This window comes from Zophobas morio, unplaced genomic scaffold (assembly GCF_036711695.1).
Source record: "Zophobas morio isolate AGI-343-1 ecotype UQ-CSIRO unplaced genomic scaffold, CSIRO_AGI_Zmor_V1 ptg000021l, whole genome shotgun sequence".
Lineage (NCBI taxonomy): Eukaryota > Metazoa > Arthropoda > Insecta > Coleoptera > Tenebrionidae > Zophobas > Zophobas morio.
This window is the reverse complement of record NW_026972126.1, coordinates 22,726,634-22,740,120: the sequence shown is the minus strand read 5'-3', so window position 1 is coordinate 22,740,120 and position 13,487 is coordinate 22,726,634. Positions and strand designations below refer to the sequence as shown.

General features: G+C 36.6%; 3 protein-coding genes across 3 annotated transcripts; all 3 read left to right on the top strand.

Annotated features, from left to right (window-relative positions):
• The first annotated feature begins 133 nt into the window (after window positions 1-133).
• Window positions 134-4,273, top strand: LOC135131799 (uncharacterized protein K02A2.6-like). The gene is made up of 4 exons (XM_064059650.1): window positions 134-2,555; window positions 3,373-3,409; window positions 3,466-3,592; window positions 3,872-4,273. The coding sequence occupies exons 1-4, from the start codon at window positions 134-136 to the stop codon at window positions 4,271-4,273; spliced, it is 2,988 nt and encodes a 995-aa protein (XP_063915720.1).
• Window positions 4,274-4,796: 523 nt separating this feature from the next.
• Window positions 4,797-6,554, top strand: LOC135132808 (sialin-like). The gene is made up of 4 exons (XM_064061010.1): window positions 4,797-5,589; window positions 5,632-5,934; window positions 5,982-6,220; window positions 6,269-6,554. The coding sequence occupies exons 1-4, from the start codon at window positions 4,839-4,841 to the stop codon at window positions 6,437-6,439; spliced, it is 1,464 nt and encodes a 487-aa protein (XP_063917080.1). The 5' UTR covers window positions 4,797-4,838; the 3' UTR covers window positions 6,440-6,554.
• Window positions 6,555-10,013: 3,459 nt separating this feature from the next.
• Window positions 10,014-11,796, top strand: LOC135132840 (sialin-like). The gene is made up of 4 exons (XM_064061050.1): window positions 10,014-10,818; window positions 10,956-11,261; window positions 11,309-11,547; window positions 11,596-11,796. The coding sequence occupies exons 1-4, from the start codon at window positions 10,014-10,016 to the stop codon at window positions 11,794-11,796; spliced, it is 1,551 nt and encodes a 516-aa protein (XP_063917120.1).
• The last annotated feature ends 1,691 nt before the right edge of the window (window positions 11,797-13,487 follow it).

Genomic DNA, 13,487 nt, shown 5'->3' with positions numbered 1-13,487 from the left:
ATCTAGTATGTTCAGAGACTTACTTTTGTCATGTAAAATAAAGAGTTACAGAAATTAAATATATTAGAGAACACTCCAATTTGTAAAGACCGTACCGTTTTCTATACAAACATAACAAATATTGGCGACGAGGATGCCGAATGAAGCTACGACGAGGATGTTGAATGAAACTGCTCCAAGTAATACTTTCAAAGCTACTTTAAATATTGAACCTTTTCGACCTTCAATGAATTGGCTGAATTGGATTAGAAGATTAAAAGGTGATTTCAAACTTTTTCAAGTTAAAGACGTGGATTACGCTCCGGGATTATTACATTATATTGGACATGAAGCATTTGATGTCATTTGTGACAAATGCTCGCCTGACGATTCGTACAACAAATCATTTGAGGAAATAATACAAATACTACAAGAATTTTACGCACCGAAACCGTTAGAAATTGCCGAGAATTATCGTTTTCATCAGCGTAACCAAATGGAGGGAGAATCATTACAAGATTACGTTGTGGCGATTCAGAAATTAGCGATAAACTGTAATTTTGGAGAATATTTGAAAACTGCGTTAAGAAATAAGTTCGTTTTCGGTCTAAAAAGTAATAGAATTCGCTGCAGACTATTGGAGATGGACAAATTAACATTTGACGATGCAGTGAAAATAGCCCATGCGATGGAAATGTCAGAAAAAGATGCAAATAAAGAAATACTAAATACATCAATGAACTATGTTACACTTAGAGAAAAGAAGAAAGGTGGTACGAAAAATACGTCTAGAACTTCTTCTATACTAGAGGAGAGTACGAAGACAAAAAAATTACAATCCATTCAACCGAAGTTTACGTCGCGAAATTCTAATTCCAATATTAAATATTACAGGTGTGGAGGAAACCATCTAGCTTCAAATTGTCAATTACCTAAGAATACAAAGTGCAGATTTTGTGGGACCCTTGGTCACATCCAAAAAGTTTGTTTTAAGCGAATAAATAATAGTAACGAAATTGGTGCAGTACCAACTCACCAGGTGGAAGCAGAGGAGGAAATAAATCAATTAGACCATACTCACTTTAGAGATAAGTACACAATTTCTTTAAATATTAGTGGGAAATGGATTAAATTTGAAATTGATTCAGGTAGTGCTGTCACAGTTATGTCAAAATTACAATTCAAAAAAATGTTTCCAAATACGACCATTAATAGTACCGTTACAAAATTATTTACTTTCTGTAATACTGAAGTAACGACTGAGGGATACGCAAATGTTATTGTCAACCACAAAAATCAACAATATAATTTAAATATCTATCTTACTGATACAAATAAAATGCCTTTACTTGGTCGAGAGTGGATTAGACAATTACAATTGTTAAAATTAGACACCTTACATACAATTGACGTTCATAAGGAAGAAATAGATTCCCGAGTACAATTTTTGTTAGAAAAATACAATTCAATTACAGAGACAAAATTAGCAAAAATTACAGGGATACAAGCAAGGTTAACATTAAAATCTAATACGGTTCCAGTTTATATTAAAGCTCGTCCAATTCCATTTAAACTTAAACAGTTAGTAGAAAATGAAATAGATAAGTTAGTTGAGGAAGGGGTTTTGATTAAAGTTAATACATCAGATTGGGCTACACCCATCGTTCCGATTTTAAAAAGTAATAATACCGTTAGAATTTGTGGGGACTTTAAAGTTACATTAAATCCACATTTGATAGTAGATGATCATCCATTACCTACAACCGATGAATTATTTGCTACTATGGCAGGGGGTAAAAAATTCACAAAAATTGACTTAAAACAAGCTTATTTACAATTAGAACTTAGACCGGAAGACCAACATTTACTTACAATTAACACACACAAAGGACTATTTCAATGTACAAGATTATTGTTTGGTATTGCCAGTGCCCCAGCTATTTGGCAAAGGGAGATGGAAAATATCCTAAATGGCATACCGGGAGTTTCAGTTTTCCTTGATGATATTAGAATTACTGGTCCTGACGATTTGATCCATATACAAAGATTAGAAGAAGTATTAAAAAGACTTCATAAATATAATATAAAAATTAACACCGATAAATGTGAATTTTTTAAAAAAGAAATAAATTATTGTGGATATAAGATCGATGAAAAGGGAATACACAAATGTAAAAATAAAATTGATGCTATCGATAAAATGCCCAGACCTGCAAATAAAAGTGAATTGCGTTCTTTTATTGGAATGATTAATTATTATGGAAAATTTATAAAAAACCTAAGTACGATTTTATACCCTTTAAATCAATTATTACGAGAAAATGTTTCATTCACGTGGTCAAAAGAATGTGAAGAAGCATATTTATTAGCAAAGGAAGAATTTAAATCCGACACAATTTTAGCACATTACGATTCTAATTTACCACTTACAGTGGCTACAGATGCAAGTTCATATGGTGTAGGAGCTGTACTTTCACAAATACAGCCAGATGGTTCAGAAAGAGTTATACAGTACGCATCTCAAACACTAAACGATACACAAAAAAAATATTCACAAATCGATAAAGAAGCTTACGGTATAATATTTGCAATAAAAAAATTTCATCAATACTTATACGGAAATAAATTCATATTAATTACAGACCATCAACCATTAGTTCAAATTTTCTCTCCAACCAAACCTTTACCAATTTACAGCGCAATGAGAATGCAACATTATGCCTTATTCCTACAAGGATTTAATTACGATATTAAATACAGAAATACGAAAAATCATTCAAATGCTGATTGCCTTTCCAGACTTCCACAATCACATACGCGAGAATCACAATTTGATGTAGTAGATGTTTTTCAAATACAAACGATAGAGACGTTACCAGTAAATATCGCTGAACTACAAAAAGAATCAGTGAGGGATAAGGAATTAAGTACAGTGATAAACAAATTACAAAAAGGTGAACTAAAAGAATCTATGTTATTTAATATAGACATAAAAGAATTTAGTGTACAACAAAATATTTTATTACGAGGACACCGAGTAGTTTTACCAAGGACACTACGAAATCGCGTGTTACAAGAATTACATTTGGGGCATTTTGGCATCGTGAAAACGAAGGCCTTAGCTCGCAGTTATTGTTGGTGGCCAAATATCGATCGCGATATTGAGAATCTTATTAAAAACTGTAACGCTTGTCAACAAGTTCGTAATAACCCAAAAAAAGTAGAAAATCACATTTGGGAACCGGCTAGTGCTCCATTTGAGAGAGTACATTTCGATTTCGCAGGACCTTTCCATAATAAATATTTCGCAATTTTAATTGACGCATACTCAAAATTTCCATTTGTAAGAATATTATCAGATATTACAACACTGAGTACAATAAAATTTTGCAGAGAAATTTTTGCAACATTTGGAATACCCCAAGTTTTTGTGAGTGATAATGGTACACAATTATGTTCACATGAATTTAATAAATTCCTTTTTAGTAACAATATTATTCATAAAAGAATAGCGCCGTTCAATCCTGCAACTAACGGACAAGTAGAAAGATTTGTACAAAGTCTGAAGAAAAGTCTAGTTAGTTTAAATATAGATTCCCAAAATACAGATGAGGTAAATCTACAAAGAATGCTAATGCATTACAGAATTACACCACATAGTACAACTAATAAAAGTCTTTCAGAATTATTGTTCGGTAGACAAATTCGAAACAGATTTGATTTAATATTACCAAATGCAATTCCAACGAAAATAAGTAATGTTAACAAAAATAATAAAATTAGAACTGTATCAGTAGGTGATAGAGTACAGTGTAGAAATTATACGTCAAAACAAAGATGGTGTGTAGGAAAAGTTGTTAAAAGATTAGGAAAATTACACTATTTGATTCAGCTAGACGATAATCGTACCTGGAAACGTCACATTAATCAAATTATTAAATTGCCTTTAAATGATAATCAAAAAGTCCATTTCGACACAGTGTTCTCGAGAAACAATGTACCGCCAAGTAACCAAGTTGATAACTACAATTCACCTATGCTTACACCTGGTATACCTGATGGAAGAACGTTACCAAGGTTTCCAAATTCAAATAATCATAATGTTCCGAATGAAACTAGACAGGTTTCTGAAGTAACCAATGTTACATTTAGCCAAGATATTGTAACCAGTCCGGAACCAACGCCGGTAGTTAGTCAACCCAGCATTCCACAAATAGTCGCAGAAACGAGGCCCAAAAGATGGAATAGAGGTTGCTTACCAAGAAGATTATTAGATTTCGAAGTAGGAAAGTAGAAGTGAAGAAAGTTGGGAATTTGAAGTTGTCCTGACAGGAGAGGGTGTTAGATATGTTAGATATCTAGTATGTTTAGAGACTTACTTTTGTCATGTAAAATAAAGAGTTACAGAAATTAAATATATTAGAGAACACTCCAATTTGTAAAGACCGTACCGTTTTCTATACAAACATAACACTCGGTTTTTAGATTTTCAAATTTTTTAATTTTTCGATTTTCCAAAACATAAAATAATCATTTTTTTCCGAAAAAAATAGTTGCATTTCAAAATTGAGTGAAACATGTGACATGTCATATTATATTTGTAAATAAAACCAGGTAAATGTCTACCAAAAATATTCACTTATTCATTTTAAAATCCGATCAAACAACGATTTCTCGCAGAAATTGTAGTCCAAACGCTTAGAGTCGACACTTGCTTGAACGCGCTCTGGTCTGTAGCTCAAACAAGTTCTCAAGTCTCGATTATTTTTTAATATCGCAGTGGCATAGCGTGTTGACAAGAATTTGTTTTATGTCAGTTTATCATCAGTTTATCTCCACATTCATCTGAAATTTGCAGTATGCCACTGAATTTAACGCGATGTAAATGTACCGTCATTCCTTATCGTTACGTAACAGCGTTCCTACTCGGCACCGCCACCATTGTTTACTTCCTCATGTTTGTCAGCTTCATGAGAGCTTTTAGACACCTGCATCCAAAGCACCCGTACTACAACAGCAGTTATAGTATTAACTGCAGATTCGACAGAAATGTAAGCAGAATAGAGCACGTGAATGAAAATTTTTACCACTGGCCCTCCACGCGCACGAGGGAGCTCTCAAGGGCATACGTATGGGGTTACTTGATAATACCCCTTCTCAGCGGATTGGTCTCCGACAGAAAAGGAGGAAAATATTTTGTCTCGATTCCGATATTAGTTATAAGTGTGATAGAAGTGATAGCACCCCCCATGCTAAGTGGCAGCGATTCAGACTTCTACATATTATTCACGTGGTATTTTCTTATTGGTGCGGGTGCTGCGATGGTTGCTTGCGGCATTAACTCGATTCTAGCACATTGGACACCAGTCGAAGAGAGAGGAAGATTGGGTTCTTTGGCTTATTGTGGAACACAGTTCGCTGTTACGTTCCACAGCGAAATTACCGACAACTTCATCCTGGCAACGAACTTGTGGAACACACCTTTTTACATATATAGTGCTTTGGGGTTAATCTGGTTTGTCTTCTTTATGTTCTACGGGTCTTCCTACTACTCCAGTAAGAGCCACAGGATGCATCAGAAAGAACTGCAGTATCTCCAGGAAAAACTGCGTAAGATTTTGAAATTTGTACGGCTTCAATGTTTCGTTTCAGAACACGTAACAAATTTTGACAGAAAACGAGTACCCTGGTTGAAAATAGTGACGTCGATTCCTTTATGGGCACTAATCATCGTTAATATGGGACACGTATGGATCTGGAACGTGATGATCTCAAACCTTCCTTTCTACTTAAGATACGTGCTGTTCTTCAGCAACGAAAAATCCATGGGCTATACTTGTCTCGCTTATATGTCTCTGTCTTGTTCTACGTTGATATGTGGATTTTTCGCAGATTTTGTGATAAATCGAAAATACATACATACCAGGACTTTGCGCAAGGTCTACACTACTTTCGGTAACATCAAGCAATGTAGAGGTTTTAGCTGAAACAAAAACTTGTAGGTGCCATGGGACCGGCAGTTTTTCTTCTAACGGCTGCCTATACTGGCTGCCATAGGACAGAGGCGATTTTTATGTTTGCTATAGGGATGTCCTTCATGGGTTTCTACTTCAGTGGTACCAGAATCAACACGTTGGAGCTTGCACCAAATTTCAGTGGAACCGTTATTGGTTTGATGACTATGTTTGAGTGTATACCTATTTTACTGTTGCCGAAAATGGAACACATTGTTGCACCCACTGTCAGTATAGGCGAATGTCTAAATCGTCTTTTAATATTAAACTTTTAGAACGTGATAGAGGAGAAAAAAATGCTGTTCTGGATACATTTGGCTGTGCTTGCTGCCACAAATATCGTGTTTACGATATTTGGGTCTGCGGATGTTCAGTCGTGGGATTCTGAGGAGGGTGAGGAAGAACTAGAAATGGAAAGTACAACAGCGTTACCACGACATCCCTAGTAGCACGCCCAATAGACACTTCTGTACATTTCTTCTCTTATCTTATTCTGTTATCTACTGTATCTGTTGGTTAATAGTTACTAGCAAATTTCTATGAAACTAAGAAAAGTAAAAAAAATACTTCAAATAAAAAGGTTCTTTGATCCGGACTTTGTCTACTAGTAAAATACTGTACTCGTCATTACTTGTTCATACCATTTGGAGGCCCCGGAGGGATAGCCTTTTTCCCTTTGATTGTGACAATATTCAAAACATGGAGAAGATCATAAGAACCCTGGATCTACACAGAACCTCATTTACCAAGATTTTCGATACAACGAATGAACTTCTCACTAAAGAAAATCCAGACATGAATCAAGTAAGAAGCAATAGTTAAGTATAACTTTTCCTGCAGAGACATTCATAAGCAAGCAATAGTCCCGCCCACCCACCCGTTCTTCTTTCCAGTGATTATTCTTAATATTGTTCAGTCATTTACCAAAATCAGTCTTATCTTAACAAATACTAGACCCGCCCACCCGCCCTCTATTTTCTTAGAGGATATGTCGTTTGCCACAATCAGTCTTATTTTAGCAAGTAGTAGCCCCGCCCACCCAGTCTGTATTTTCTCAAAGACTATGTCGTTTATCAAAATCTATCTTATCTTAGCAGTTACTAGCCCCGTCCACTCACTGTAACAATTTTATATCTCTTCGATTGTGACCTACCTTTCATTCGAACTACTTTGACAAAATGAATCACTGAAATAGAGGCCCTTTGAATTATATGTTCTTTTGTAAAATGAGAATGGGAACTAATAGAACGTAGGCTGTTAAAAAAAAGCGTTAATCGTGATTTTTTTGTTCTACTATATTTGCGATAACAAAAATGATTTATTTCTTATGTCTGAAGAAAAAAAAATAGAGAACGGGTGGGTGGGCGGGGCTAAGTTTAAATTTTTCGTTCAGAATCTTTTATAAAAATCAATAAGCCCACCCACCCACCCCCTCTTCATTCCCGTGATTACTCTTAATACTGTTCAGTCATTTACCAAAATCAGTTTTATCTTAACAAGTACTAGCCCCCCCCCTCCCCCACACACACACACTGTTCTCATTCTAACGATTTTATCTCTCTTCAATTGAGATCCACTTTCCATTTGAACTAGACAAAATGAATCCCTGAAATGGGTGTGGGGGGGTGGGTGGGCTTTTGTAAACAGAGAATGGAAACTAACCGAAAGTAGGCTGTTAAAAAAAATGTTAATCGTGAAATTTACCAAAATCGGTCTTATCTTAACAGCTACTAGCCCCGCCCACCCGCCCTCTACTTTTTTAGAGGATATGTCGTTTGCCATAATCAGTCTTGTCTTAGCAAGTATTAGCCCCGCCAACCCACCCCTTGTTCGTTCCAGTGACTACTCTTAATATTGTTCAGTCCTATCTTAGCAAGTTTTAGCCCCGCCCACCCACCCGTTTTTTCTTAGGGGATATGTGATTTGCCAAAATCAATCTTTTCTTAACAAGTACTATCCCCGCCCACCCGCCCTCCCTTTTCTTAGAAGGTATGTCGTTTTACACTGTCAGTCTTATCTTAGCAGGTACTAGCCCCTCCCACCCACCCTTTATTTTCTTAGAAAGTACGTCATTTACCAAAATCAATCTTATCTTAGCAGCTACTAGCCCCACCCACACATACTGTTCTCATTCTAACGATTTTATCTCTCTTCAATTGAGATCCACTTTTTATTCGGAGTAGACTAAATGAATCACTGAAATATAGGCCGGGTGGGTGGGCGGGGTGAATTATATGTTCTTTTGTAAAGTGAGAATGGGAACTAATAGAACGTCGGCTGTTAAAAAAAACCTTAATCGTGATCTTTTTGTTGTACTACTTATTTGCTATAACATTTATTTCTATATATTATATATATTATAAAACAAAATAGAGAACGGGTGGGTGGGCGGGGCTAAGTTTAAAATATGTTGGCTAGTATTTGTTTAAAATATTTAAACAAATACTAGCCATGCCCACTGGTCCTCTACCATAGATGTTTCATTGTACTTTCGGTGCGAGGGAAGTTCTGTACCCAAGTAAGTAGTAATAATAATTAATCAATAGTTAATTAGTAAAGTAATAACACAATAAGAAAGACAAATTTGAATGTCCAGACTAGGTATAGTCCCGTAAATACTCTAAGGTTATATGACCTCAGTAAACCTAATAATGGAAAAATATATTCCCTGTGCGGCTGGTCACCGGTACGAGTCTCCCGTCATAAATCAAGGATTTGTCCCGATATCTTGCCAACCAACACAGATCCGATTTCATCTAGATTGCTTATTTGTATCTACATTTTTTATTGCTTTAAAAAAGTACAAACGAATGGAACTAGACACTGAACAACTGGAAGAATTAAACGCAGATTGAATTACCTACCAACAACCCCATTAGTCTGTTAACATGAAACTTCAGAAATGGATTTGTATTATGTTAGTTTCTAAAGTTCAACCATTTTTCGGGAAAGGTTTTATTTATTTACAAATGTAACATATAGATTTCAAAAACAATACTGCAATGTCGACTTCACAGTACACTAATTTTATAACAGCTATAATATGTATAACCTTAGAGTATTTGGGACACTATACAACATATTTCTTTCTATACTGATTTAGTAACTGTTCAAGTAAATCACAAAATAATAGGTGTAGTTATCTTTCCACAACAAGCAACTTAAAAGTTCTCGCTAACATTGCTCTTAGAGCTAAAAATTATCATTTATAAATTCCGTTATCAAGTTGCCAACGGAGTTGATGTTCAACTTTTGACGTATTTAAAGGGGTTGTAGAAGAAGAGTGAAAATTTTAAGTTGATTACTAAAAAAGTCTACACATATTAAGAAACAATTAGTTTCATGTTGTGAAAAGAAGTCTACACATATTAAAACAAAAGGGTAAAATGTAGGCCCGCCCACCCGCCCTATCTCAGTTGTGATGATTTTTTTTATGCGCCGTGAACCAAGGGGTGGAGCTTAACTGCAAAATACTTATTTCTTACATGAAATTAAAAAAATGTTTTTGAAAATCGTGTTGTTCAAATAATTCTATGGAAATACACATGCATATTAAGAATCAAAGGCAAAATATAAAATGTTTTTATATTGTTATTTATCGTAAAGAGATAAGGATTTTACAGTGAAACTCCGCCCCCTTGGCTCACGACGAATAAAAAAGATCATCAGAATTAAGACCGGGTGGGTGGGCGGGGCTACATTTTGCCTTTTATAAATGACAAGTCTGCACATATTAAAACAAAAAGGCAAAATTTAAGCCCGCCCACCCGCCCTATCTCTCTATTGTGATGATTTTTTTCATTCGCCGTAAATCAAGGGGGCGAAGATCAACTGCAAAATACTTATTTCTTTACAGGAAATTAAAAACATGTTTTGAAGTCTTGAGTTGTTCAAAGAATTTTATGTTTATTAAGACAAAAAGGCAAAATATAGTCCTCGAACAGAAAATGCAGAATATTAGTCAGTTAGATCAGAGATACCTCGACTTGTTACTTGATTGTTTTTTCTTTTTTCGTATAAATGTCATCACGGGACCAAAATGTTTCGGTTCAAAGTTCCAGTGTACAACGTTTTTCGCGAATCAAGGACCAATTTAAATCTATTGGGTATATTCGTTATCGTTACATAATATCGGCTTTACTCGGAACTGGGGGTTTGATTTTCTACCTCTCGGTTGCCTCTTTTCCCAGAGCCTTCAGACACCTTCACCCAATAGGCGCAAACTATAACCCCAATTACAGCTCTGAATGCAAATTCCTAAAACGTGTGAGTAAAGTGGAGCACGTGAACGAAAAATTCTACTCATGGACACGCGAAACTCATCAACGACTAGACCTGGCATCCCCATTTGGTATGTTGGTCGCTTCCCTTCCCAGCGGAGTTTTATCCGATATTTACGGCGGAAAGTATTTCATCTTGGTTTCCATGATAGTTTTGAGCTTGGTAGATCTTGTAACACCGTTCATGCTAAGCGGTGCTGATGTAGATTTCTACATTGTGTATTTCTGGCAGTTTCTCACCGGTATTGGTCGTACGGCAATTTTTAGCGGCACCAACTCGATTCTGGCCAACTGGGCACCACCTCAAGAAAGAGGAAGACTGGGTTCTATTACTTACTGTGGACTACAGTTCGCTGTTACGTTCCACCACGGAATTAGCGAGAACGTCATCCTAGCGACGAAAATGTGGAACGCACCTTTTTTCATATACACGCCATTGGTATTAATCTGGTCTGTCTTGTTTTCATTCTTCGGGTTTTCGTACTACCGTAGCAAAAATCGGTGGCTGCGACAAAAAGAGCGGCAGTTCCTGGAGGAACATTTAGGTAATATTTTAATATATTATCCATTCACCATCTTTTGACCACGAAAATCTAGTACCGAGTGCAATATTAATTTTTTCCATTAAATTACCATACTCATAGAACATCTATGACCGAATAAGTACTAAGTCTGGTTTCAGGGAAAGTAACAACTTTTAAACCAAAAAAAAAAGTACCCTGGTTGCAATTATTGATGTCACTTCCTTTATGGGCACTGGTTATTGCTCACCTGGGGCACCGATGGATCTGGGACGTGATGATGAAGAACCTTCACTTCTATTTAAGATATGTGCTTTACTTCGACTTCCACACTGGTGCCGCCTTAACTGCAATCGCATACATGTCGATGGGTTGTTTCACATTGATAAGTGGTTTTATTGCAGACTATTTGACGAATGGAGAGTACGTCCAGCTGACGACTTTGCGCAAAGTCTACACGACTTTCGGTAAAATCAAACATGGTTGAGACTTTAGTCGAAACGAAAACTTGTAGCTTCCATGGGACCGGCAGTGTTCCTTCTGGCGGCTTCCTACACTGGCTGCGCTAGGAATACGGCCGTCAGTTTCTTCATTGCAGGGATGTCATTCATGGGTTTCTACTTCAGTGGCGCCAGAATCAACTCTCTGGAACTTGCACCCAATTTCAGTGGAACCGTTATGGGTGTTTTGAACACGTTTAACATTGTTCTTGCTTTAGCTCTTCCAAAAATTCAAGATATTGTAGCACCCAATGTTAGAATAGACTAATGCATAAATCGTCTTGTAACATTAAATTTTTAGGAATCGATACTGGAGAAAAGAAGCATGTATTGGGTACACTTGGCTATACTTGTTTTCACGAATTTCATGTATAGTATATTTGGGTCTGGGGAACTTCAGTCGTGGAATGAAGACGGGCGAGAGGAAGAAGAAGTGGATGTGACAAGCATTGAGCCCACTTCATCAATCCAGCGAAATTTCAATCCACCAGTCATGAAATAAAGTGCTAATTTTGTGTATTTATATATAATATATAATTCAGCTCTGCAGGCCTTAAAGGCCCTGGGCTTTTTTAACAATAATTTTCCATTTGTTCCTGTCGGCTGCTTTGGATCTCCAATCTTCAATGCCTAAGTTTTGAAGATCTTTTCGAACATCGTCTTTCCACTTAAGTTTTGGCCTTCCTCTCTTTTTCTTTCCTCCTTTTAGGCGGTCTAATACTTTCCCAATTGTGCTTTCCTCTGGTGCTCTTCCGACGTGGCCTAGCCATCCTAGTCTCCGTGCTCTGACTATCTTCGTGATTGTTGGTTCTCCGTATATTTCCTCGATCTCTCGGTTTGTTCTTCTTCTCCATTGGTCTAGTTCTTTTATACCTCCATATATCTTTCGTAGTATCTTGCGTTCCCATACTTCCAACTTCTGTTCCTTTTCGTTCGTTAGCGTCCATGTTTCACTAGCGTACAGGACTGTAGATCTTACTATTGTCTTATAAACTTGTTTCTTTGTTCGTCGTGTTACATTCTTAATCCTCAGAAATCTGTTTAATCTTCCTACACTCTCGTTTGCTTTCGCGATCCGTTCTTCTATCTCTTCGTTCATTTCGTTTTTGTTTGTAATTACTACTCCTAGATATTTGAACCTATTTACTTCTTCGAATTCGTATGTTGTTCTTTCTTCTGTAGTTACTTTCAGTGGTTTTGCTGGGGTTTGTTTTCTTTCCATCTTCATAAACTTCGTTTTCTCTTGGTTGATCGCTAAACCCATTCGTTTCGCTTCTCTGATTAGATTTTTTGTCATTTTCTTCATTTCTGCTTCTGTTCTCGTTATATATGTCACGTCATCTGCAAAGGCTATATTTTGGTGTCTTTTTTCGTATATCGTGCTCGTTCTGTGGATGCCACTTCTCCTTATTATTGCTTCGAGTACTAGATTGAACAGGGTAGTTGATATTGGATCTCCTTGCCGGAGTCCTGTTCTTACTTGGAATGGTTCTGACCACAGACCATTTATCCTCACTCTGTTTCTGGTGCTCTGCAGGGTCATCTTTGTCAGTTTTATTAGTTTTCTTGGGACTCCCAGTTCTTGCATGGCTTCTAGCAGTTTTTTCCTGTTAACCGTGTCATAGGCTTTTTTAAAGTCTATGAACAGCAGATATAAGTTGATTCCCTGTTCGTAATGTACTTCTTGTAGTTGCTTCAATATAAATATCTGGTCTACAGTAGATCTATTTTTCCTAAACCCTGCTTGATATTCTCCTACTATTTTTTCCATATGTTGCTTTAGTCTTCGGTTGATGCAAGTGGCCATTACCTTATACGTTACGTCTAGCAGCGCTATTCCGCGATAATTTTCGCATTTCGTAATATTTCCTTTTTTAAATATCGGACAAAGTACTGCTTCACTCCATTGTTCTGGCATTTTTCCTTCCTTCCAACATTCTAGCACTAGCCGATGTATCTCTGATGCTACTGCTTCTCCTCCGTACTTTAGCATCTCGCCCTTTATTCCGTTTCTACCAGGACTTTTGTTGTTTTTCATCTGCCTTAGTGTTTCTCTGATCTCTCCTTCGTCAATTTCTATTGTTTCATCTTTGTCATCCGAGTCGTTCACTCTTTCGTTCGTATCTTGCTGTGTATCCTGTTCGTTTAGCAGCTCTTCAAAGTATTCTGCCCATCGTTTTATTCTTGCTTGTT

What these genes read in the sequence shown, in the direction of transcription:
- LOC135131799 (XM_064059650.1), top strand. Translation starts at nt 134, where the DNA reads ATGCCGAATGAAGCTACGACGAGGATGTTGAATGAAACTGCTCCAAGT. An exon ending in TTGGAATACCCCAAGTTTTT is followed by an intron (nt 3,410 to 3,465) that starts GTGAGTGATAAT and finishes ATTCCTTTTTAG; the next exon opens with TAACAATATTATTCATAAAA. An exon ending in ATTCCCAAAATACAGATGAG is followed by an intron (nt 3,593 to 3,871) that starts GTAAATCTACAA and finishes TATTTGATTCAG; the next exon opens with CTAGACGATAATCGTACCTG.
- LOC135132840 (XM_064061050.1), top strand. Translation starts at nt 10,014, where the DNA reads ATGTCATCACGGGACCAAAATGTTTCGGTTCAAAGTTCCAGTGTACAA. An exon ending in GTTCCTGGAGGAACATTTAG is followed by an intron (nt 10,819 to 10,955) that starts GTAATATTTTAA and finishes GTCTGGTTTCAG; the next exon opens with GGAAAGTAACAACTTTTAAA. An exon ending in CAAAGTCTACACGACTTTCG is followed by an intron (nt 11,262 to 11,308) that starts GTAAAATCAAAC and finishes GAAAACTTGTAG; the next exon opens with CTTCCATGGGACCGGCAGTG.
- LOC135132808 (XM_064061010.1), top strand. Translation starts at nt 4,839, where the DNA reads ATGCCACTGAATTTAACGCGATGTAAATGTACCGTCATTCCTTATCGT. An exon ending in GTATCTCCAGGAAAAACTGC is followed by an intron (nt 5,590 to 5,631) that starts GTAAGATTTTGA and finishes GTTTCGTTTCAG; the next exon opens with AACACGTAACAAATTTTGAC. An exon ending in CAAGGTCTACACTACTTTCG is followed by an intron (nt 5,935 to 5,981) that starts GTAACATCAAGC and finishes AAAAACTTGTAG; the next exon opens with GTGCCATGGGACCGGCAGTT.